At 39.0% G+C, this 25,302-nt stretch overlaps 1 protein-coding gene across 3 annotated transcripts in view; it reads left to right on the forward strand.

The window, feature by feature from the left end:
• Nucleotides 1–689: 689 nt before the first annotated feature.
• Nucleotides 690–25,302, forward strand: part of Cyyr1 (cysteine and tyrosine rich 1) — a 108,654-nt gene continuing 84,041 nt past the window's right edge. For 2 of the 3 annotated variants that reach the window (XM_041678608.1, XM_041678610.1), the window contains exons 1-3: nucleotides 690–1,059; nucleotides 5,882–5,984; nucleotides 17,659–17,736. In XM_041678608.1, the coding sequence (XP_041534542.1) occupies nucleotides 987–1,059; nucleotides 5,882–5,984; nucleotides 17,659–17,736 (254 nt within the window). In that variant the 5' untranslated portion in view covers nucleotides 690–986. The remainder of the gene's footprint in view (nucleotides 1,060–5,881; nucleotides 5,985–17,658; nucleotides 17,737–25,302) is intronic. The other variant, XM_041678609.1, reaches the window with a different exon arrangement.

Below are 25,302 nucleotides of genomic sequence, written 5' to 3' on the forward strand. Positions count from 1 at the left end.
CAAACATTTTATTTTGCTGCTTTTCTTGATGAAGAAAAGTATTTCCTTTGATTTTCTTCTGATTCCCTTTCTACATAGTGTTAAACACTACCGACGTTTTCGGATTTTTAGGAAAGAGCTTCAGCATTGATTGAGCTCCCCCCATATGAACACCTGATATGCTAATAATTTTGTCTCCAAGTTTTATAATTTTTCTGTTTCTCCTATCTAATTGCACCTGGCAGTAACTACAGAGCAATGCTGGTGATCAGACACCTCTTGCTTCATTTCTTTTCCCGGAATTGGTTGACAAACTTCAAGGATTTGATTAATATACGCTGTGCCAGCTTTCACTGGAGATTGGGCCCAGTTCTTCTAGTTTCCCATTCTGGGAAGCCATCCCTGTCGCTCTTTGTGCAATCTCCTTCTAAATCCAAAAATTCCCATCTTCATTTGTTTAGGCAGGAAGCTAAAGTCTCCATCCATTGCTTCAAGGCAGATGGGAAGTGTTTTAATCCAAAGGAGACAGTAGTTCCCAGGGGTAACAAAAGCCAAACAACTCAGAAGTTCCTTCCTGAGCCAAGTACCCTGTCATTCAACAGAGGAAAACTCGGCGAAATGGGGAGGAGTCTGTCACCTCCCCACCCCCATCCCACTTAGGTGCCACCCTCACAGATGAAATGTGAGCCTGGGTGGTCAAGGACGCCAGAGAAACTGCCTTTTGCTTGCCAGAGCCAGCACCTTTGGGCGGGACAAAGCCCCTGCTGCAGCTCTGCCAGGCAAGGACCACTAGCGCCCAGCTCCCCGCAGCCAGCCGGCTTCTTCAGGGCTCTGGTTAGGGTCATGGCCAGGCCTGCTCTGGACCCTGCTCTCTGCAGCACAGCCCTGTCTACCTAACCACCCTAAATCCTCCTCGTCGCTGCAGGGTTTCCTGGCCTTCCCTTTACTCCACCTTCTGCCAGGTCTACCCGTCTGTCCTACAGAGCAGCTTGGTGCCACCGGCTTGGATGGATGTGCTGAGGCTGCCCCGGCGTCCTGGGGTCTTGCTTCCGAAGTTGGTTCTGCTCTTTGTCTACGCAGGTCAGTGGTAGCGGGAACAGGGAGAGAGGGTGCTGGGGCTTGGGGCCATAGCAGTACAGTAAGAGTGAGATCCCCTAGGAACCAACTCCAGCCGCCCTCATGCTGGAACCCCCTTCTCCCCTTTAACATTACTGTTTTGCTTGCTTTTCTGTTTGCTAAACAACTCAGAAACTCTCTTTTAAGGGGATTTAATCTGACTAGTATAAAAACACATCTTAAGTGAACCCTGGTAGAGGGCCTGCAGAGACTTTTTAAAATACTTGAAATTCAAAGGCAAAGTTATTAAAAACAAACGCATTAGTGACTTTTGCATTTCATGTCAGTTTTTCCTCTCAGATACTTTAGACACTTTCCGGTATTCTTTAGAAGATCCACAAGGACTTGAGTCTAGATTTGTGTCTGAGCAATTAGATGCTCTGAGCTATTTTGCCAGAGTTTCTTTCGTGTTTGGTGTGATTAGGCACCTGTTTGTGAAAAGCCCCTCATCTCCCTCCTTATAATTATTCTTAGTGGCAGTTGCTAATAATTAATGAAGCAGAGTGGTATTCTTGTTCTGATTGATGGGGAGCCTTATGCGGCCTTTCGCTGCTTACTCAAGTATAAAGCTAATTACAAGTACACTCCTAGCAACCACCTATTCAGAGTATAAGCTTAAACATCTAGTGTTTCTAACTTTCTATGGCAATGAATCACAGGCTGACGATGAATCCGCAGAGCTGTTTACGTCTCCATACCTACCAAGACACTGCAACTTGTGAGTTGCAGCCAAAGAATTGAATTGCAGCATTGCAGCAAAATAATCGAATTCTTCACCCCTACCCCACCCCACACTCACCCCAGTTCTGCCAGAAAGCAGTCCTTACTTGTAGAAAAATTTAATCTATTAAGATGCAAACAAGGACCTGGGGTTGAGTATAGGCCTTTGCAGGGCATTAACCAATTGTGGTGGCCCCTGTCAGATATCCCAGCTCTGGGGAGGTGGAGGCAGGAGAATCAGAAGTTCCAGGTCCTTATCAGCTACATAATTGGTTTGAGACCTCTCTCCCCGATCCCGGGGATATATGAGACTCTATTTCAAAAATAAGCAGATTTTGAACAGCAAATTACTATCTAAAAGTTATCATATTAAAGATTCTGTAGGGGAAATGCTGATCTTCTAATATAAGGAATTACTACAAGTAGGAAGAGTGCCTCTTGATGAATATAGTTCCAATTCTAGTGATGGCAGTGTTCCTGCTGTTTAGATTGTATATAGCTTCCCCATTGGGAGGCACTAAGAATCAACTTCATTCCTGAATTTTACATCAGCATCTCTCCCCTAGCTTCTTGAAAGCAACGATTCAATTCTTCCCACCTTTTCAGCTTATCCAAGTAACACAAACACAAGAAAATAACAAGAAACAAATGGAGCTTTAATGACCTTGTTGCCTTGACTCAGTCACTTCATGGAGCCACAGCTTCTGTGTTCTGAGTTGCTCCCCTGTGGCAGGCTGAAAGGTTGGCTTCTTCTTTCCATACCTGCTCTAGCCCTTCTTCAGTTCTCGGGACTACCCACAGCTCCTCCAGGGTTTGGGGAACCAACGTCACTGGACAGAAGTTAGCTGGGTGGTTTCTGTCGGGAGTTTCCACGTTAAAATGCTCTCTCCTAAGTTCCTACCTAATAAGCTACAGAGTAGTTGCAAGCCAACACTAACCTATCCTGTTATCTCGTGTAAGGAATGCTGAATTGATGAGTTCTTTGGTGGAACCTGAACCTCAGAAGCCAGAGGCTGTCTTAAAGCCATATTCATTTGATACTAGCCAAAGGTCATGCTCTGAGTTTTCAGAGGGGGTAAGGTGAGCTCCTAGGTCAGTTTAACGTGGGAAAGCATGTATCACAGAACAGGTACAGTGTTGTACTAGCACTATGAAAGAAGGTGGCCACATTGCTATTTCAAAGGAATAAGCCCTTTCTGCTAATGCTTATTTTATTCAGCAAAATAGCCTCACTCACAGGCAAGGCTAAGGGCTCAGTCAATGTGCCTTAGGAAAGGCTACATAATAAAATGTGAAATCCGAACAATGGATAGCTCAGTTAGGTTGGAATTAAGAGATGCAGCTGGACACATGTGGTTAGATGCCTGAATATTCAATAAGTGATTTGCTAGTTTCACAACACACACACATACACACATGCACACACAAAACCTAAGTGGATACTTTGACTACGGCCTGGTTACATTGCACAAAGAAAGCATAATACATTAATGGTCTATTGGTTAAGCAAATGAGAGTAAATTCTTCTACGTTTAACACATTGTGCTTTTTTTGTGGAGGAGCTTTTGGAAAGATATTCTGATGAAGTGTTTATGTTATTGTCCAACCCCCATTGCAGGTTACAAAGACAGGATTCTATCAAGGTTTTACCTTCTGGGCCTCAGACTGTGCTTTCTGCCCCTCCTTTTCCTTCCTGTCTTTAGTGTCAGCAGAAGCCTTTCTAAACAAAGACTTCTATCCAGATAGCGCTATCCTGTACTACCTATTCCTGAAGGTGGGGTGGGCAATTATTCTGGGGGAGCTTTTCAGATCTCACCTTGAATTAAAAAATGCTTGAAGACAGTTTGAACTGACTTTCAGGTATATTTGGATATTAGGAATGATGTTGTTTTGTCTTCAGAGGGCAACTGGACTGCTCCCTTATTTCACAAAGGAGTGAGAGACAGCCCTGTGTAGTCCAAACTATAATCTTCATCATATTATCCTCAGAATATAAGAAAAAGTAACTATGATAAATACAATAAGCTTTGAAGTCAGATTGAAGCCTCCGTTAGGAAGGGCTATGATTGTTAGTCCATTCATCAAGCTACTAAATTTACACTTTTTCCATAGTTTAATTCTGGGAAGTAGACAAGGGTATTAGAAAATTCCATAAAAATACTGAACAGCGTGTGACATAACATGGATGTTTGCTGCAGGAATTATTCAGTTTCTTGGCCAGAAAATCTGGGGCTTGGTTTCCTGTAAAATTGGCTCACTGTATTTTGATAACACTGTGTCCTTATAGCAGCAGTACCTAGTGCAATGGGGGGGGGGGGAGTTGAATCGTTTAATTCCCGGGCAGCTTAATTGTAAATCACTGCCCCCAACACCATGAATTCATAATTTGAGTAGTTTTCAAAATCAAAAACAGTGGCACATCTCCTCTAAACTCTGAAGGTAGCTGGCTTGGCTAAAAACTTGAATCAATTCAACAACAACAAAAAAATTGAGCAGAGAAATTCAGTAACAACATTGTCGTATAGGAAGGCTAAAAAAATTGTAATGTTCTAGATGGGAGAGGTGGCATATACTTCGAATCTAATTTTAGTGTTCAGAAGGTAAAGCCAAGACATCTGGAGGTAAATGTCATCTTCAGCATTCATGTAGCCAGTCAAGCCTGGACTACATTACCAAGGTATATCTAAAAAACAAACCAAAGAAATTTTAAAACTCATGAATTTTTTTTGAAAACACTATTGTTAATGCAGAAGGTCCTCTCTCGGAGCTATATGATTTATTATGTTTCTTGTGTGGATTTAAGTAGAATAGCAAAAATAATTTCCCTCTCCAGTCAAGTGGAAACCTTTAAAGTTCATTTTGTTGATCTGTGATATAGAAATAAAATGAATAAGAAGAAAATATGACCTTTCTCACTTGCTCCACAAAACCCACATTAATTAACAAAGTCAAACAGGATGTACTCCATTTGGATCACATCTTAGGAAAACCTAACATAAAAACTTACTAATGTTTCCTTTGTAAGAGACAGCAATAAAACATGTGACCATAATATAATACTTGTATTTTCACTATTTTAACCTTGACAGGAAACCAAAAACTTCATTTAATTTATCCTGTACAATTGACATTGCCTTCAGTAGCTCTGTTAAAATGGCTTATTTTGAAATTATTGAGCATAGACTGTAAACTGTGGAACTATAGTATTTTTTAAATGTGTACCTGAAACCCAGACACCATAATTTATCCTGTTTGTTAAGGCTAAATGGTAGCTCTATACTGAAAAGTAAATCATTTAGGTGGAACAGAAACCTGCTGACGATAAGTTAAATATTTTCATATAAATTTTCTTGTTGAAAAGTACTTAAGGAAAAAAGCAATGTTTTAATCAGAAATTTCCTGCTTAACGTTATACTTTTTTATAGCTTATTGATTCTTCAATATGGCATTAAGTGAACTGTCAATTTACAAGTTATTTATATGAACATCTTCGGTACCTCAACTCATTATCTTCCAAGTCTAATGGACCAACAGCATGCATACTAAACTATGTAATTGTATATATAGGAACTTTAATTGTGGAGGTGAAAAATAACAACATAAAAGGAAGCACATTAATAAATTACTATGGCAAATGTACACATTAGTTTTCAATGGTTACTATTGGTATTACCTATGCCAATAATAATTTCTATTAATTGAAGTTAATAGAGAATCAACACTCTAATGTCATGAAACTGTGTTCTTTAGAAACTATGATAAGAACTCTATTGGCAACTTTATTGACTGGTGGGTTGATGCATTCCTTTAATCTTAACCTTGTTCGCCCAAAGTCAGCTACAGTTACAGTGTTCAGAGCAAGGACTTGGGAGGAAGGCTTATTTCTACAAGCTAAGTCTACTGGGGAGAAAAGCCAACTGAGACCTTTGGAAACCTTTTTGGTATTTTGAGTGTGAAAATGAACATTGATGTGCTAAAAACTGGTTGACTGACTCAGACATGAACAGAAACATTTTTCCTTAAGCTGTGACTTCACAACTCAACTGCTCTCCTTTTTCTTTTGTAGAGGATTGCCTTGCTCAGTGTGGCAAAGACTGCAGGTCTTACTGCTGCGATGGAAGTACCCCCTACTGTTGCTCCTACTATGCCTACATTGGGAACATTCTCTCGTGAGTAGCGCTCCAACTGGACAGTGTTTTTCTTCCTTTGGTCAAGTTACTCTTTCAAGTAACACTAAGTGACAGGTGCAGACAGGAGAATGAAGGTTGGTGCAGAAGATGGTGTCTCACTGTAGTAATTAGGGCAGTGGGGCTGCGTCCCCAGCACCCCGGCTGCCTGGCTAGCTTATGCCTGAATAACAACACACAAACTGTATTCATTTAATCACTGCTTGACCCATTTCTATCAAGCCTCTTCTAGGCTAATTCTCACATATTAATTTACCCCTTTTCTAATCATCTGTGTAGCACCCCTAGGTGCGCTTACCGGGAAGATTCTAGCCTATGTCCATCCTGGGTTGGAGCTTCATTGTTTGCATCTGCCTGGGAGCTGGGAGCATGGCGTCTCTCTGAGGCGTCTGCTCCCGAGAGGAGAGCTGTGGAGTCTGAGCTCACTTCCTCTTCCTCCCAGCGTTCTGTTCTGTCTACTCCTCCCACCTATCTTCTAACCAATGAGGGCCAAGCAGTTTCTTTTTATTTAACCAATGACCTTCCTCCATCATCTCACGCCTGTAATTCCAACACTGGGGAGGCTAACCCAGAAGAATTGCCATGGGTTTGAAGCCAGCCTGTATAACATAGCTAGTTCCGGTCCAGTCTCAGCTTCTGTGTGTGATTTCATCACACACACACACACACACACACACACACACACACACATTTGTTATTGATTTAAAGTCTTTACTAGAAGTTGAAACGTGTTAATAACTTGTATATCCTCTTAGGTGAAAGATGTATAAATTAATAAAAAAATGCCTCTATTAGTAGGGAGTTTTAAAAGGATCCTTTCACTGTTTCTCAAGCGTATTGTTGTAATGAGCTAAGTAGTCTTATTATTGATAATGCTTTGGTGATATAGTTTTGTCTCCTGTGTTGAAGGATGTATAAACTAACATTTGTTGTTTAATGATGGTCAACTTCTTTTACCAACCATGCCCTAATTGTCTAATACATCCACTAGTTAAGGAAAAGGAGAGGTTGTGAATAAATGAAACAATTGTGATAGGAAAACTTAGTTTTTTCTATAATGTATATAAGACAACTCAGAGGAACAAATTTAAAACCTAAATGAAGGCAGGTGTGAGCAATATATAATCATACCTCACACACATGAAAAGTACAGACAGTAAGTAGCTCCCTGTATTGGATTCAAAATATATTTTAGTACTGCTACTGAGCAGAGGACAGTGAAGGTAAAGCCTGCCTTTGGATTGAAAGGCTAGGAAATTATTTCATGAGTGTGGACTTGCCATTCTGCTGCCCATAAAGTTGGCGGTGAAAAATAAAGAGTTGGCAACAGAGCCCTACCTGCAGTGAGACTCTCCTCTGGTTCGCTCTCAGCTATGAGCAGGTCCAGGTTCTGGTTCTCTCCTCTGCTGCTCTTCTTTTCCACATGCACATGCAAGGATTGGGAGGAACTCTTCCATTCCTAAGTACTTCAGCTTAGCTTCTGTCTTCTGAAGGCTCAAGAGGAAGCAGGAAGCATTAGGCTAGGTTCAGCAGGTCCAGCTTCTTGGGGAACATGCCCACTGAGATGATGGCAACAAAATCCTCTGTTTCTCAAAAGGGAAACCAGACACAGACACTCTCTAGAATTCATGCTAGACCTGATATTAGAGATCTGTTTGACTATAGACCTCACTCCCCAAAAATCTGGTTTGGGGTATTATTGAAGACTGTTAGCTATGGAAGAAATTCTAGGATGAAATTTTAAAAATTAAAGATTTATTAATTTTCAGTACAAATCAAATATTCAATAAAATATAAACTAAGTCAAATTTCTGAATTTTTCCTTATGGAAGATTCATTGAGAAAGCAATTAACTGTCAATCAATAATTTTTTTTTTCAGAAATGGGGTAACTCAAATGTAAGTTGGTAACAATTTTTATCATTATAGATCTCGTCACAGAACATAAGATAATGTAAAGCTTCTGATTAATAAATTATGTGTATTATAATGAATGATTTCTGAATGCCATGTAGATGTGTGAGTGGAAACAGAGATGGCAGGAGTGAGCAAGTCTGGGATTCTTTTCTCCAGTGGCCCGAGGCCTTTATCTGTGCACTCACTACTTTCTGATACACATTGTACCCAGTGTCCTAACTCCCCACTCCCTCTTAGACAGAAATAAATACCGTGGACTCAACTATTAGCCAAAATAGCTTAACATTTTTTAATTTGGAGATATGTTTTCTGTGGCTTAGATTTCAAAAGATGCAATTTACACCCCTTTCTGATCAACACATTTATTTGGGTTATTAGAACCATGCGCTTGTTCCACACAGAGAGGACAAAGAATTGTATTTTAGAAGGGAAAAGTAAACACAGATGGCATTATATTTCAGGCAGTTAAAACTGAACTTTCTGTCAAAAATAGAAACTTCTTAGTAAATCTCTTGCTAAACAATACTTTGGGGAGAAAAAAAAAACTTTAAAGTGTTTTTCCCAGTGGAAGAAGGAGGATACATTTTCAGGATTTCCAGTCATTGTTTCACATTTGAAAAGAGTTCTCAACTCCACCCAAGCTTTCTTCTGTTATTTTGTAGTGGAGGAATGGGAGCGGGGAGTCAATTCTAAGGATGCTAACAAGAGTTCTTTCATGCACAAATTTCCTAATATTTCTGGTTTGGAATTCAAAAACTACACTTCCTCTCTTTTAAGCACCTGGGCACATTTGGTTAAATAATTTGGACCGTCTTAACAGAAAGATAAACTTTTATGTTAGCAGAAAAGTAGGAAAGAAGAGAGCAATTGAGATAATAGAATATATCTTGAATACTTTTATAAATTGATTCTACCTCATGGTTTATTTTCAAAATAAAGATGTTGGCTTAGTTTTAAATGAACTTTAAAAGCAACGAGGGAGAACTCGGAAGATAACTAAGATATTCTGTCATGTCTACAAACAGGTTAAGGGAGGTCTGTGGGGCCTTCTTCCTGGGGCTCCCTCTGGCACTGCAGCAATCACAGGTGAGGGGAGAGAGACTCATTGCTTTTTTAAAAACTTGTGCTGTGTGTGAGAGAGCGAGAGAAGGGGGGGGGGGGGACGAGACAGAGTTAGAGAGAGAGTATGCAGTGAGATGTTTAGAGAAAGCTTCACAAATGGCAGTTGATAAGAGATTTGAAGGAAGGGTAGCTGTTTACACAATGGACAGTGGAGGAAGGGAAATGCCTTCCAGACACAGAGACTCCTCACATACAGCCAAAGATAGAAGCAAGGAAATGATCTCTTGTTCAAAGTTGCTGGGGCAGGGGCTGGGGGGTGGGTGAGAGTTTATCTTGGATTCAAAGCTAGAAAAATGTGGGTCCAATAAAAGATGAATTCTTATTAATAGACTCCTATTGGCTATATTCTTCTCAAATTAAGATGAAATAATTCCATATTCCACAGTAAAAGTATACAACTGACTTTATGTAGTGTGGACAGAGTCTTAGATAGCACTAAGAACACAAAGAGCAAGATAATCTCTATCATCCCATAATGAAGATAAATATAAGAGTACTCCATTGATGAAAGATCAGAATGTATACATTGAGGCTGGGCAGTATGTGGAACACTTTGGATAAACTACTGATAATTTTTCTATATTTAAGAGATTTCTGATAATATGAGCAACCACTTGAAGTTTAAAAGGCTCTCTATGCTTTAAAAAATACTGAAAATTTGGTTTAATTTGAGAAATAAGGAGTTTCCCATCAGATTTATTCACACACATCATTCAGCAACTCTCCTACAGAGAAGGCGGGGCAGACACCATGATGGATAGGCAAAGAGGTGAAGAGGTGAGAGCACTCAGGCTGCTGATCAAACCCAGCTGGCATTCCCTAGAAGTGAGTCCAGGACAAAGCTATGGTTTGAAGAGTGGCAGAACCTAAGAGAACACAGTGGGGGGGGGGGGGGGGGGTTACCCAGTCACTATTTACTGTGATCCACGGTAGCAAACTAAAAATTTGTTACTGAAAATAACGACACTCTGCCATGCCAGAAAATTATTGTACAAAATCTTAAATGTGAGCCAGACTGTTGGGAGGCAGTGTGAGCCAACCATCAGATGTAGGACTTAAATCTCTCACGCAAAAAGATGAATTTGCTTTGTCAGTCTGCAACTGTAAGACCAGTCCCAAACACATCATCTATTTGCAATAATAATAATAATAATAATAATAACAATAATTTCCCACAGAAAGAACTAATAATGGAGATCCTGGTAAGATTCGGTTTCTTTTCTTCTCAATGAGTTGTGAAATATGTATTACCCACAGTTTTACAAAGACAGCCAATAAATGCCACGACTGTGGTTTTAGAGCCATGCTATGCATGAGTGCATGAGGAAGTTAACAGATAAAGGTTTTACATTTTCAAATGGCATTTGTGGTCCTGTGATCACTAAGTAGTTGAGGGTGTTAATTAAACTCAGGAGACTTGTGCATCTGTTAAGAACAGATGAAAAAATGAAATAAAATGATCTTAGTTTCAGAAATGAGAAAAATACCTCTGAAAAGCACTGAGCAAATCAAAGTTTCTGAGAGTTCTAGTTTGTTTTCTGTTACTGTGATTAACCCCACAATCAAAGCACAATTGTGGAGGAAAGGGTTGATTTGGCTTACACAGTCTGTCATAGAGGGAAGTGAAGACAGGAATCTGGAGGCAGGTAGTGCAACAGAGACTGTAAAGGAATAGCTTTGCTGCCCGTCGCTTGTTCAGCTTGCCCTCTTATACAACCCCACAACACCAGTCCAGAAGTGGCACCATTCCCAGTGGGCTTGACCTTCCCACATCACCCACATCAAGCACTGATCTATAAAATGCCCTACAGTGGTGCCTATGGCATCACTCTGTTGGGGGAAATTCTTCAGTTAAAGCTCCCTTTTTCTAGGTGACGCTACTTTTTGTTGAGTTGATATAAAAATTACTAATGAAGACAGTGAAAGTCTTCATTTTTGTTTTAATAATAACACCATGATGAACAACAGCAACAAAAGATAATGTTAAAATAAGATGAACCTGATTGAAAATATAACAAAATCAAAAAAGAAATTAGATGTCTTCCAGAGAAAATGATCATATGTTTGGGATTATTTTATTAACAGGAAATGTGAATATGTTAATAAATGAAACTTTTCAGTCAAATTTATTATCTACTCAAGTTGCCTTTATATATGAAATCTACTTATCATAAACATAATTTGCTTTAAGAAAAAATAAGTGAGGTTTCAAGGACACAGTGCCAATAAATTATTTCTACAAATGCACTCCCAGCTACCAGTGACCTGCACCATGCTCTGGGATGAAGGTCTGGCAGAACCAAAGAAAAGCAAGCTTCACTTTGACTTGAGGGTGCCCTGAAGGCTTCTTGAAGAGGAGATATTGTGAAATAAACCTCAGGAGCTGGGAGTGTTGCCCAGTTGCTAGAGAGCTTGACTACCATGGACAAGAGCCTCACTTGGATCTCCAGTCCTGCCCAAACCAAGTGTGGTGGTACATTCCTGTAGGGCCAGGCTTTGGAAGGTGGAGGCAGAGTGGTCAGGAGTTCAAAGCCACCTTCAGCTATGAGAAGTTGAGAGCCACCTTACCTTCAGGACACTCTGTCATAAGTAAAGAAATATCAAAAGTGAAAGAAACTGATAAAAATATATTCCACGTTGTTAAAATATACATAAAACTAAGGACAGAAGGGGAATTTTGATTGATAGATTATCTTCATAAGGTCAAATAACTTTGCCATAATACCCATACTTAGTGGTAGGAAATTGATGCCTCCCTTTAAAGCCAATGGTAGACAAGCCTGTCGGTCACTGTGGCCACTTGACATTGTACCCAAAATCTTAATCTGTATGACCCACAGATGCTATAAAAAAGATAAAATGATTAGAAAGACAAAAACTGTCACCATTTTTAAATGATGTGACTGTCACTATGAAGACTTTCTAAACTAACAAGAAAATTTCACAATCTGTGCACCAAAGTCAGTGGACTGCTAAACGCCAGGAACACATATTAGGAATCATAATGTGCATATAAACAAATATCCCAGACTGCCCTGGGACTGTAAGAGAGATGAGTTAAAGCTCAGCAGCAGAGTACTTGCCTTGCACGTGAAATGTCCTGCCTTCCATCCCATCATTCTTACTACACCACTCCCCGCCACACACACACAATAGACTCAAAGTAAATAGTAAGCAACTCCATTTATGCTTGACATTTACCGAGCAACACAAACACATAAAAGATCAATATTATTATTTATTTTTGTGTCACTGTGGCCAAAACACCTGATTGCATGGCTACCCTACTTGAACAGAATCTCTGGATTAGGAGAATGTGTGTGGCAAGAGATCTTCACTGCTCCTTGGCAGGAAGCAGAGGAGACAGGAGGGAGTCAAGGATAACATAACTTCAAGGACCTCTTTCTAGTGGTCACCTTCCTCCAGTTAGGTCCCTCCTCAAATTCCCAGAACTTGGCAAAAGAGCACCACCAACAGGTGCCTAGGCTCTAACGCATGTGCCTATGAGGACATTTCTTATTCAGACCACATCCCGGTGAGTGGGGAAGAGAGGTAGCCTTCCTCTGTCGGTAGAATATTGTAGTCAATATTACTCAATATTGTCAATAATACTCAACATGGCCGGTTCTTCCAGGGCTCTCTGTCAATTCCCCGTCATTTCAGGCAAAATCCTCAGAGCTGCTTTTTATTGAGTTTGGGAGACTGGCTCTCAGATTTATGTGTGATGAAGATCTTAGAAAACTGGAAATGGTTGTCATAAAAGCAAGACAAACAGACATTCCCTGTGGACATGAGAGATAGGAACATTTATCATACCCTTATGATCCTGGTTACTCAGGGGCTCAAGGCAAAATGACCATGAGGCCAAGGCTAGCCAGAGAAGCATAATGAGATCCTGTCTCTAGAGGAAAATAGTGCCTGTGAGATATCTCAGTGTCTGGCAACCTGAGTTTGAGTCCCACAACCCATGGTGGAAAGAGAGAATTAACTCCTTAGAGTTGTCCTTTGGTCTCCATACATGCTTCATAGCACACACATGGCTACCATCTATCTGTCTCTCTCCCTCTCCCTCCCTCCCTTCCTCTCTCTCTCTCTCTCTCTCTCTCTCTCTCTCTCTCTCTCTCTCTCACACACACACACACACACACACACACAAACACACACACACAAATAATAATATTAAAAAATAATAGTAATGATAACAATAAATTAAAAATAAAATATGCTTATTAAAAATAAATGGAGTGTTATTAGTGATGGAAAAATCAAAAGAATGAAGGGCTTAGAAGTTTGCTGGTCTCAGTTTAATAAACTGGAGAAGCATCACTGACAACAGCAGGGAAGAGGGAGGCTGGAGAGCAACTGGCCCCAAGAACAAACATCAGAGAGGAGGAGCGCATGGCTGTCCACCCAGTCAGCTGCTCTTCCCAGGCTATGACACAAACGCAGGCATTTACCCGACCTTTCAAATGGGCAGAGAGCAACTTCATAACCTCTATTTTCAAACACTGTAAGGAAGGGTACTAGTGTTTTCCCTAGGAAAAACTGAAAATTTTGAGAATATCATGTGTTGAATGTGATTTAAATGGCCCAGGATGCATGCATCTACACACATGTGTAATCCTCATGTGTGTATATATCCTATAAGTTAAAAATAGATTTAATTTATTGTGTAAAAATCATAGAAATTTAATATAAACAGCACTTGGAGTTTGTGATTTTTCTCTTAAGCTCGCAATGAGCAGTACCTCAATAGTGGTCACAGCGACAGCAAGCACAGCTCCTGGTCAGGACACCATCACAGAAGAAGCACCTGGTGCTGGACAAGGCACTGTTGCAGCACTTCCTGGATCTTTTATGTTAGCCATTTTCATTACTGAAGCAAAAACCTGGATACATCCCACACAGTAAGAGAAAAGGCTTGCCGTGATCTAGACTTTCAGAGGTTCCCATTCCAAAGTTACTTTCTCTGCTTGCTTTGAGCCCAAAGCAGCACTGTACATTACTAGAGAGTGTAGGCAAAAGGCCTCTTGTCTCATGATACCTAGGAAGGAAAGAGAGCATTCTGGGTCACAGTATTGCCGCCAAGGGCACATGCCCAACTTCCATTTATTGAATCCTACCTCTGAAATCTCACATGTCCAATTGCATCAAACAGATGAACATACTTTTAACACATACTTTTAACTTTGGGGATATTCCACATCCGAAATGTAGTATTGTGCTTTCATATCCCATCATGTTTTCAAAGTAATCATGTGTGTGTGTGTGTGTGTGTGTGTGTGTGTGTGTGTGTGTGTGTGTTTTAAGGGAGGAGGAATTTGTCTAAGATAATTTTAGCTAACTCTAGGTTAACGTAAGTCTACAGGGCTGACTTAAGATCAGCTCAGCTGAACTTGACTGTTCTATAGGATATAGGCATTCAACTTTCCATTGCTGTGATGGAGCTCCTGAAGATATGAAAGTCACAAGATAGGGGTGAATGAAAAGGATCCATCACTATCATTCAGAAGACCTCAACAGTGTACTTGGGGAGGTTCCCTTTCTTGATCTCAATATCCGGATTAAAAGTTATCTTCTCTACCCTAATATCCTATGCTACTGTTCTTTGTCTACCCTATTATCCATCAGTTCCTAAGGTCACCTGTTTGCCCTTCTATCCCCTGGGCCTGCTAGGGTAAGAAGTCAGTCTGCCCACCCACCATCAAAGCTCTCGGCTCTAGGGGACTGATAACATACCCTTTTAATGTGAGTCAATCCTCCATTGAAGCACGACACCTTGAGAGTTTGTGGGCACTGAATTATTAATATGCCTCATCTGGATAAATATTTATTTAGAAAACTCAAATCATAATTTAAATATGTTATTGGCTTCTGAGACTATCTTTCCATGGAATATAGATTAGTACCATCACAGCAAAGGGAATGAGAATGAGAGTCACTCATCACTCCCTAATCACACTGTTTATGATAAATTAGAGTTAGATGAGAGGAACCGGAGTTGAAATGGTGATTTGATTATAATGATTTAACGTCTGTATTTCCTGGTGAGTCTGCTCTGTCAATGAGGCAGAGGGATCCACCAGCCGTAGTCTGTTATGGCAAGGGGCTCCTATGTGTCTTTATTCCCTTCCATAATTTGGGGAGATAAAATGTTTTATTGAGAAAGGAAAAATTACACACACTGAGTGATTTTCTTTGCTTCATTGTATCTGAAGAATTCCGGCAGGCAGCTGTAGCCCAGAACAGCGTCTCCCAGCTGTTTCTCAACTCCTGAATGTTAGGAAGAACACAATTCATAACTAATGAAAATTTCAGCAGGCAAGGATAACCTCATAAAGTCTAATAGGATTCCATCTTGAAGTACGGCGGGTGGAAGTCTGGGCTATTTAACCCATGGAATCTCTGCAACTCAAGACAAACAGAATTTGTGCTTTCTATATGATTGTAATGGAAAGGGGCAGAAAGAAGTAGACCTTGGCTGCAACAAGAGGAATCCTTATGCTTGTACACATCCCACAAAACTACAGAAAACATCACAAATTACTTCAACCGTATTGCTGTACACATTTGCACTGGCAAGAGGTCAGCAGAACAGTATCTCTCTATGTTACATTTTGCAAAAACAATAACTACCTGGGGTTGCAGAGCACCAATTCTAAAATGTTAAAATGCATTCTTCCTCTACAGATGTCAGGAATAGCACAAGATCAGCCTTCAAGATATTATACCCAAAAAAATCTAGTGTTCATGCATTTTTATTTTTCTAAGTTTATTTTTGATGAAAATGTATTAATTGCACAAGTTTGTAGAGTCCAGTGATGGACAAAGGCAGAAGACACGTAGTGGTCAGACCAAGCTTACCTTTACCCATCCACCTCCCACTGCCCAACCTAGGTAATTACTCCTCTATACAAAAAAAAAAAAAAAAAAAGTATTTTTTTTTTTTTAGAGCTTCTACATACAAATGTCATGTTTTTGTTTCTGGTTTATTTTGCTTAATGCCCCCAAGTTCTAGCTATTTTTCTGCATATGACAGCATTCTATTCCTTTCTGTTGCTAAACAGTGAATATCATTATTCATTCCTCATCCGTCCATCCACCCATCCATTCATTGCTAGGAAACTAGACTGATTTCACATCTTAGCCACAGCTAATGATTAGAACTAATTTAAGCACATGTTTTATATTTAAACTCTCTAAGTTTTTATCTCAAAGAAGAATATCCATTCTTACACTAACTGGAGAGTACTCATCATTTGCAAGGTAAAACTGAACAGCAAACATTTTTGGAGGGTGCTTGTACTTCATAATAGCTGTAATGAAGTGAAGTTTAGAAGAAAGATCATAAATGTCTCACCAGAAAAAAAAATGTCTTTAGAATTTTCTTAGTTTTCATAACTCCATTGATCATCCTTTGAAAATGGTTAAAAGGGTGAATAATGGGAATAATTTGCCTTTTTGTCATAACGGTGCTGGAATTTATTTATATATGAAAACAATCAGGAAAAAAATTGAGCATTTTTTTGTTAGCAAACTTTTCAGGCTTTGTAAATACCTGGACTAGGAGAGAAAAGAAAACAAATACAAACCAAAATGACTTCGCTGAGGTCATTCAGAATTCTGGAGGCTGTGCAGGCTGCCACTCCTGGTAAGGGCTTTCCGTGGCCCTCTGGACTACCAAGATCTGCTACAGCCACCTCCTGACACTGGAGCATTTCAGCCACAGAGAGCACCCTCGGCCTTCATGGGAAGCAATCCTCCCTTTCCATCAAGTGTGGTTATAATCTGCTGACTGGAAGGCAGCTCAGTAAGTGCTGCATCCTTCAGGTCAGTGACAGTCGAGCATCCTAAGTCTACATGCCTGCCATGTTACCATAGGCTGACCAGGGAGTTAGAACACAGAGTCAGAAGCAGGAAGAAGTCTAAATAAAGATACATAACTCTTATTTATGAAAAAGAAATAGTCAAAGCCAAGAGGTAAAGATTTGCTTCACAAATAGATTTGTTATAGAATTCTAATTAATTTCCTTTTCAAAATTTAATTCACAAGTGCTCTGGCATCTGTTTTGAATAATTCTGGCTCTTCTCTATTGGGACATGGATGATTAGTGTACGCAACAGTATTCTGGTGGCTGTGCATTTTTGCAGTAAGATCATGTTGATCTATAGATGCAAGTGTGCCTTTGCATGTTGCAGTTTAGAATTGTCTGCATTAGGCTTTTCAAAGATTGCACTAATTAGCAGTTCTCTCAATAGAAGTCAGTGCTTATAAAACTTACAGGTGTGTTAAGGACAACGACTTCCCTTGAAGATGTTGTATATATTCTATGATCACAGCAGTCCACAGACGGAAACCATTTCCAGTGGTAGTAAATAAGAGCCAGATTGTATCCCAAATCAAAGCTACTGATTATTCCAAGGACTGAGATTTATCAAGACTAAAACAATTTTTTCATTCATCTTGTTGGCTTTATAATGACTTTATACAGTCAACATATTACACATCATAAAGTATGTGCCAAGTTTATGGTAACTTTTTCCTTTCTTTCTTTTCTTTTTTTTTCTTTTTCTTTCTTTCCTTTTTTTGTCTCCTTACTTTCCACTGTAAACCTTAGTTCTGATTCTGGGCAAGATGGAGGAAAACATACTCTGCCCCATGTCGACACCAAAACCGTCTCTCCACCCTGGACAAGGTATGTGCAGCAGCTACTTCAGGGCTATGGATCCTTGGCAAATTCAAGCCAAATCCAAAGTTCTTTGTAACTCGCTATGCCTTTTCCAGGTTTCTTCCTCTATTTAATCCACTATGGACCAAACATAGCCCTGACAAGTAAGTGGACCTCAGTACCATACATAACTGCAAGAGGAGCTCTCTATCCCTAGCTGAGCAATCAAAGTCTTTTTGCATTCAGGTCCTGGGGGACATTCTGTAATGTTCTTCTTCTCTCTAATCCCTTGTACCCAAGACCCTGGGTTATCCTTGAAACCCTGAAGCAGCAGCAGGTATACTAACAACAATAAGATCCAGCAGGATTCAAAACTAAGACAATTTTAATGTAGACCTGACTTTCTGGTCAGAATGATACTGGACGAGAAGAGTAGGATGCATATCCAGTCTTTAAGAAGTAAGTCTCAATCTCTTTCCAAGTAATGGTCCCTCTCCCTTTCTTCTTCCCTCCCTCTCTCCTTTTCCTCCTACATATGAGCCCACTGCAAATATATTGAAAGAGTTGGGTAAATAAAGCACATTTTTTTGGCAAGAGATCTAAAAGGGGTTATCTCAAGGAAGCAGAAAATACTATGAAGATCATGACAGTGGAGAAACTAAAAAAGGGGTTTCTATAATTATATATAAACTCCTGAACAAATGCCTAGTGACTCCAGCTAGGAAATTGACAACAGACAAAAATTACGATACCACCTAAGTCAAATGGAGTGAACTAATAAGTTTATTAGAGTTACTTACAGGAATAGGAATGGGGGTTACTTAAGGGAGCAAAAGTGACTTAAAAGCAGTTGCATCACTGAAATGCTAATGTACAGCATGGGTGCAGGTTCATGGAAGAGAAGAAGGGGCTTAGTAAATCTGGTCAGTCTCAGGAATTCCTGAAATTGCTGAGTTGTTGACACCCTGAGTTTTAAGGACTGTCATCCTAGAATATCCTAAGTCTTATAGATTCCCTGCAGCGTAGAACATTGCAACTTAGAGGAAATTGCTGTACAATAGTTGCTATTCATAGAAGCGGGATCTGTTCTCTCAATGGGACCTAAATGATTACATTTTCTAACAGAATTCTGTCTCATGACATGGACTTAATAAAGTCCAAGATACAAATTTACCATTACCCAATATACATCTCACAAGGAAGAATACAAAGAAAACATGACAGGGATGTTGGAGTTATCTGCCAGAAAATGCAGAGAAGATACTGAAAATGTGGGATAAAAGGGAAAATACTACTTGCAATTAGTGAGGAGACTCAATCCTTTAAAGTGCTGGAAATACAATGAACAGAATAAAAAAATTAAAATAAAAGGTACAGCCATCATTTTTAAATAAATTCTCTAGATGTGCTCTGTGACATAATAGAGATGTCATAGTAAAGAATATGTACACCTAAACACAAACCAATAGAAGTTATCCAGCCAGATAATTCCCACAACAAAAGAAGAAACAATGAAAAACAAATGAGCCTTTCTCTGATGACTAAGGATGTTGAACATTTCCTTAAGTGTCTTTCAGTCATTTTAGATTCCTCTGTTGAGAGTTTTCTGTTTAGGTCTGTACTCCTTTTTTTTTTTTTTATTGGATTATGTGATCTTTTGGTGTCCCATTTCTTGAGTTCTTTGTATGTTTTGGAGATCAGACCTCTTAGTCATCAGAGAAATGCAAATTAAATCAACTCTGAGATTCCATCTTATACCTGTAAAAATGACAAAGATAAAAAACACCGACGACAACTTATGCTGGAGAGGTTGTAGGGAAAAGGGAACACTTCTGCATTGCTGGTGGGAATGCAAGCTGGTACCAGCCTCTTTGGATGTCAGTGTGGCAACTTCTCAGAAAATTAGGAAACAACTTTCCTCAAGACCCAGTAATACCACTTTGGGGTATACATCCAAAGGATGCTCAATCATGCCACAAGGACATGTGCTCAACTATGTTCATAGCAGCTTTGTTTGTCATAGCCAGAACCTGGAAACAACCCAAATGCCCCTCGACTGAAGAATGGATAAGGAAAATGTGGTACATTTCTACAATGTAGTACTACACAGCAGAAAAAAATGACAGCTTGAATTTTTTTTTTTTTGGTTTTTCGAGACAGGGTTTCTCTGTGGCTTTGGTGCCCGTCCCAGAACTGGCTCTTGTAGACCAGGCTGGCCTCAAACTCCCAGAGATCTGCCTGCCTCTGCCTCCCAAGTGCTGGGATTGAAGGTGTGCACCACCACCGCCCGGCCTGACAGCTTGAATTTTGCAGAAACGTGGATGAAGCTAGAAAACATCATTTTGAGTGAGGTAACCCAGACACAGAAAGACAACTATCACATGTACTCACTCATAGCTGGTTTTTAAACATAAAGCAAAGAAAGCCAGCCTACAAACCACAATCCCAGAGAACTTAGACAACAATGAGGACACTAAGAGAGACATATACAGATCTAATCTACATGGGAAGTAGAAAGTATAAAAAGACAAGATCTCCTGAGTAAATTGGGAGCATGGGGACCTTGGGAGGAGGATTGAAGGAGGGAGGAGATAGGCAGGGAGGGGAGCAGAGAAAAATGTAGAGCTTAATAAATATCAATTAAAAAAAAAGAAAAAAAAAGAAAAACAAATGAGCCAACCCTCAGGTGCCTGCAGGGTCACATCTCACTTCAATGTGTCATCAGATTCACTGAGGAAAATGGAACAAGTGTGACACACTGAAGCAATGTCCAGTTTGGTGAAAGACTCTCCATACTCAAAAATATCTGCCAATTCCAAATAGGAAAAACCCAAATAAACTTATACACAAGCAAATCAGAATTCTACAAGATTTTCAAAGAACTAATACCAATACTCCTCAAGTTGTTCCACACAATAGAAACAGAAAGAACATTGCCAAACTCTTTTTACAAGGCCACAATTACCCTGATATACAAACCACACAAAAACATTACTAAGAAACAGAATTACAGACAAATCATACTTATGAACATTGGTACAAAAATGCTCAGTAAAATACTGGCAAATATAATCCAAGAACATATCAGAAAAACCATCGACCATGACCAAGTAGGCTTCATCCCAGATATGCAGGGATGATTTAACATACATAAATCTGTCAATGTAATCCACAATATAAGCAAACTGAAAAAAATCCACATGATCATCTCATTAGATGTTTGAAAATGCATTTGACAAAATACAACATTCCTTCATGATAAAAGTCTTGAAGAGAACAGGGATATGAGAAACAAATCTAAACATAATAAAGATAGTATACAACAAGCCAACAGACAACATCAAATTAAATGGCGAGAAACTCAAAGAGATTCCATTAAAATCAGAAACAAGACAAGGTTGTCCACTCTCTCCATATCTATTCAATATAGCACTTGAGGTTCTAGCTAGAGTAATAAGACAACAAAGGGACATCAAGGGGATACAAATCAGAAAAGAAGAAGTCAAACCTTCACTATTTGATAATGATATAACAGTTTACAGAAGTGACCCCAAAAATTCTACCAAGGAGCTTTTAAACTTATAAACACCTTCAATAATGTAGCAGGATACAAGATAAAAAAATCAGTCTCCCTCCTTTATGTAGATGATAAATGGGTTGAGAAAGAAATCAGAAAAACAACCAAACAAAAACGTAAGGAAAATACTTTGAAAGAACACTACTATAGGGGACCATGATTTGAATACTTCTTTGGTGCCTTTATTTAAATTGTTCTATTATTATTAAAAACTCAGGAGTCAGATATTCAGCTAAAAACCTGATAGATTAAGAAAGTTTTGGAGGAACAATCAGCTTACTCTCTCTCTCTCTCCATGCTTCTCCAATCAAAAGGGCTGATGAATCTTTCCTGCTTCATAGAGGTCTAGAATTTCTGACAAACTTTTCTATGAAGCAGGAATTTTGAAGGAATGTCCTACCTTGTCTTGGTAGTTTGGCAGCCATCTTCTTTTGTGACCTAATTTTCCAATTTGGACAGTATATTGTCAGCATTTGAAGCAAGGGCAGTGCCTTTCCTCAGTGGCTAACTGGCAGAAAAGAAAGCAAATGCTATATAGAGGTTCTTTACCACCTATCATCTTCTTTGAAGTAGATTGGAGCTGCCAGGAGCAGATGTATCTATCTCATAGTCATGAACAATCTTATATTACTAAAACATCTTAAATGCCATATTTTGTAGATCTCTGAAGTACTCAAAGACTATCTATATAAAACATACCTCTGTTTGACTTTGGAAACATATCTAATATGACTATAAGCTAGATTGTTATAGGTGACTAACTACTAACCTGCATTTCTTGATTATCCTAAATAGTTTATAATAGTAGCGCTCAAGGACGAGAATTTTATGTTACATTTTTAAATGAGGTGCATAGGTATAATACCTTAAACAAGAGTAGAAACATATACACAGTACATTATAACAAAAATAACCTTAAATTTGTATCAACATACAAAAATTCATACCAATGTAAAATATTTAAGGTTAATATTTGCTTTTTAGTTCAAAAGTAGATTCACTAATACACCCTTTTATTCTATCATTCCCATCCTCCCCCTTTTTTATCTTTCAGGAAAAGATCCCTGAACCTAACCTTCTTTTCTTAGCTTCCTCTCTGACCAAGGCCAATAACAATTTGCAACCAACCTTTCTAAATGATGACAAACATCTATAACCCACAAAATTACCCAAAAACCACTCATCTCACATCTTTGGAATGTGGTCTGTGGACCCTGTGTTCTTAAACTTACTGCCTGCTGTTTGAGGGCAAAGGCATCTTTAGTGAACCCTGAAAAAAATTAAGATAATGATTAAGTCCTGAGAGAGCTAGCTATTTTCTAGTCCCAGGGTGATAGGAAAATTCAGGGCTTATCTGAAGTCCTGGCTGGAGTAGTCAGTCTATGAGGCTAGACTATCTTAGCTAACCACTTTGAAGATATCTATGGCTGTATCAACCTGAATATGCCCAATCTCATCTGATCTCGCATGCTAAACAGAGTCATGCCTAGTTAGATCACCTAAAAATACTGGGTGGTGTAGGGGAGTGGACAGGAGAAGCTCACATAGTGGGTGAGGGTGTGGGAACCCCATGACTGACAGAGATGTCTGTGAAGGACAACACAGGCAGCTGCAGAGCTGGCAGTGAGCAGTTGTGATTCCTGTGACTGAAGAGCTAGCACAAGATACCTTGTGATCCTGTGCCCCATGTATGGTACCAGATGAAGAGTTTATCTAAATTGTTCCATTATTAATAAGAACTTGGATTTGTATAAAAATCTGATAGATCAAGAAAGCACTGAAGGAACGACTAGCTAACCCTCTCTCTCCACATTTTTCAGATTGGAATGGCCTAGGAATCTTTATAAATCCCTTGCAACTCTTTCCTATGTCCTCGAAAATCTCTATGTCTAATTCCATCCATTCAGCTAGTCATTGACTCTGCCACTGAATCAATGTTAACTTTATTAACAGTCACAGTGTGATCAAATATCCCACATCATTTATTTTTTTTATCAGAAATCATGGGAGACAGAAATGTAACACTTTTGAAATAATAAAACTTTATCTCTACCATGCTGTACCCAGACAAAATATCCCTCAGCAAAGAGAGCCATTTAGAGGTTAAGAAAATCTAAGGCTGCATTATTAAGAAAAACTGACAACATTAGGCCAGAAGATTTTATCAAAAAGATTACTAGAAGAAGCTAAGAAATAGAGCAGATGATACAAGAAAAAGTTGAAATACGGGGAAGAAACTCAGATTAAGAAAATATGGTAATATTAGACTGCTTTTTGTCTCCTTGTAGTCTTCAAAATGCAGTTGATTGTCACATGGAAAAGCATAATGTGCTATAATGAACTTAAAATGAGCATGGTTACATTACAGGCACAATATCTAATGCAGCAAAGAGGGAGAGTTGATGGCAGGGTTTCCTGTGAAAGTGATAACCAAACTCGTTCAAAATGCAGATAAGACTGTCTTTTAGCATCCCTAAGAGCTCTCACTAAAAAGCAAGTTTTATTAATCTATAGAGTAATATATTGAAATTCATAATCTATATATTAAAATGGAATGGCACTGATAAGGAATAATTTTCACTGCCAACTTGACTTAAAGGCATGTAGCCATACACCTCTGAGCCAGTCTTCTTTCCAGAGAGGTATTACCAGGAGAGGTCTGCCCTGAATTTCATCAGGTCTGTCCTCAGGGCAGCGGTTCTGGACTGAGCAAAGATGAAAGGAGTAAAGGAGCTGATAATGCCATCCATCTCTCCCTGTTTTCTGACTTCTGATACAGCATGATCAGCTACCTCACTTCTTACTTGCCTCTATGCCTTCCCCACTATGATGGGCTGTGCCCTCAAGCCATGGGCCAAAATGAACTCTTCAATTGCTTTAGTCAGCAATTTTGTCATAGCATTGACAGGAAGTAACTCAGACATGTTTGTATGCCAAGAACGAAGGACTGAAAAGGAAGGAGGAATAGATGGGAAAAACTACGTGAATTGTAAAATTATAGGCTTAACTCTAGAAATACTAACGGTTATGTTGACAGTCTAAACATCCCAAATAAAAGACAACAAATGAATTTTTAAAAATGCAAAATACCTGCCCAAATCTATGCTATCTATATGAAGCTAATCTGAATTATAATGATTTAATTTAAAAAAAAATCAAGAGAATTGAAAGTGATATACCATGGAGCCAGTAATTGAAAGAAAGTGCTGTGGCTACATTAACTTATGTAAAATGATGTTCAGAGCACAGGGTTTTACCAAAGATAAATTAGGATACTGCATAATGATGCAGTAGTCAATTAATCAAGGATATGTGGTCATCCTAAGTGTACATGCAGCTAATAATAAAGACCAAAAGTTCATGAAACAGAAACTGGAAAAGCTGGGATATGCAAAACACAAGTCTGTACTTAGGATGGGCCCCCTTCTCAGAACACAGAATTTCTAGAATAAAAAACCAGCAAGATTTAGAAGACTTGACTTACATTGTGGAACTAACTGATATGGGCAGAACATTCAAGTCAACAGAAGCAAATTTTCTGCAAGTGCTGTCATCAAATGTGTGTTCAGATAGACCAAATCCGTGGTCACATACTTCAAATTGAAAAGGATGACATGAACAATTTGTCAATAACATAAATATTCTGGAAATCAGAAAACAAAAAAGTAAGAGGAAATTTGATGAAGGAAATACTTGGGGCCTTGGGTATGCCAATCAGCCTAACTACAAAATTAACACATGGTTCAAGAAGAAAACATAAGACCAATTTAAAAAAAAAATAAAGGCTTTAAACTGAACATAAAAAAATAAGGAATGATGCTTATACAGTGTCTGAAAAGAAATACATAGCATTAAAGCTTATATTAGGAAATGAATTCTTTGACTAATCTTCTTCCATCTTTGGAAGTCAGGGAAAGACAAAGAAAATAAACACAAAGAAAAAATCAATGAGCATGAAGATAAAAGAACAGTAGGAAAGCAATCCTTTGAAAATATCAATAGAATTGACAAGCTTC

This window comes from Microtus oregoni, unplaced genomic scaffold, assembly GCF_018167655.1.
Source record: "Microtus oregoni isolate MIOR12 unplaced genomic scaffold, Mior012 000030F_ref0000283, whole genome shotgun sequence".
NCBI classification, from domain to species: domain Eukaryota; kingdom Metazoa; phylum Chordata; class Mammalia; order Rodentia; family Cricetidae; genus Microtus; species Microtus oregoni.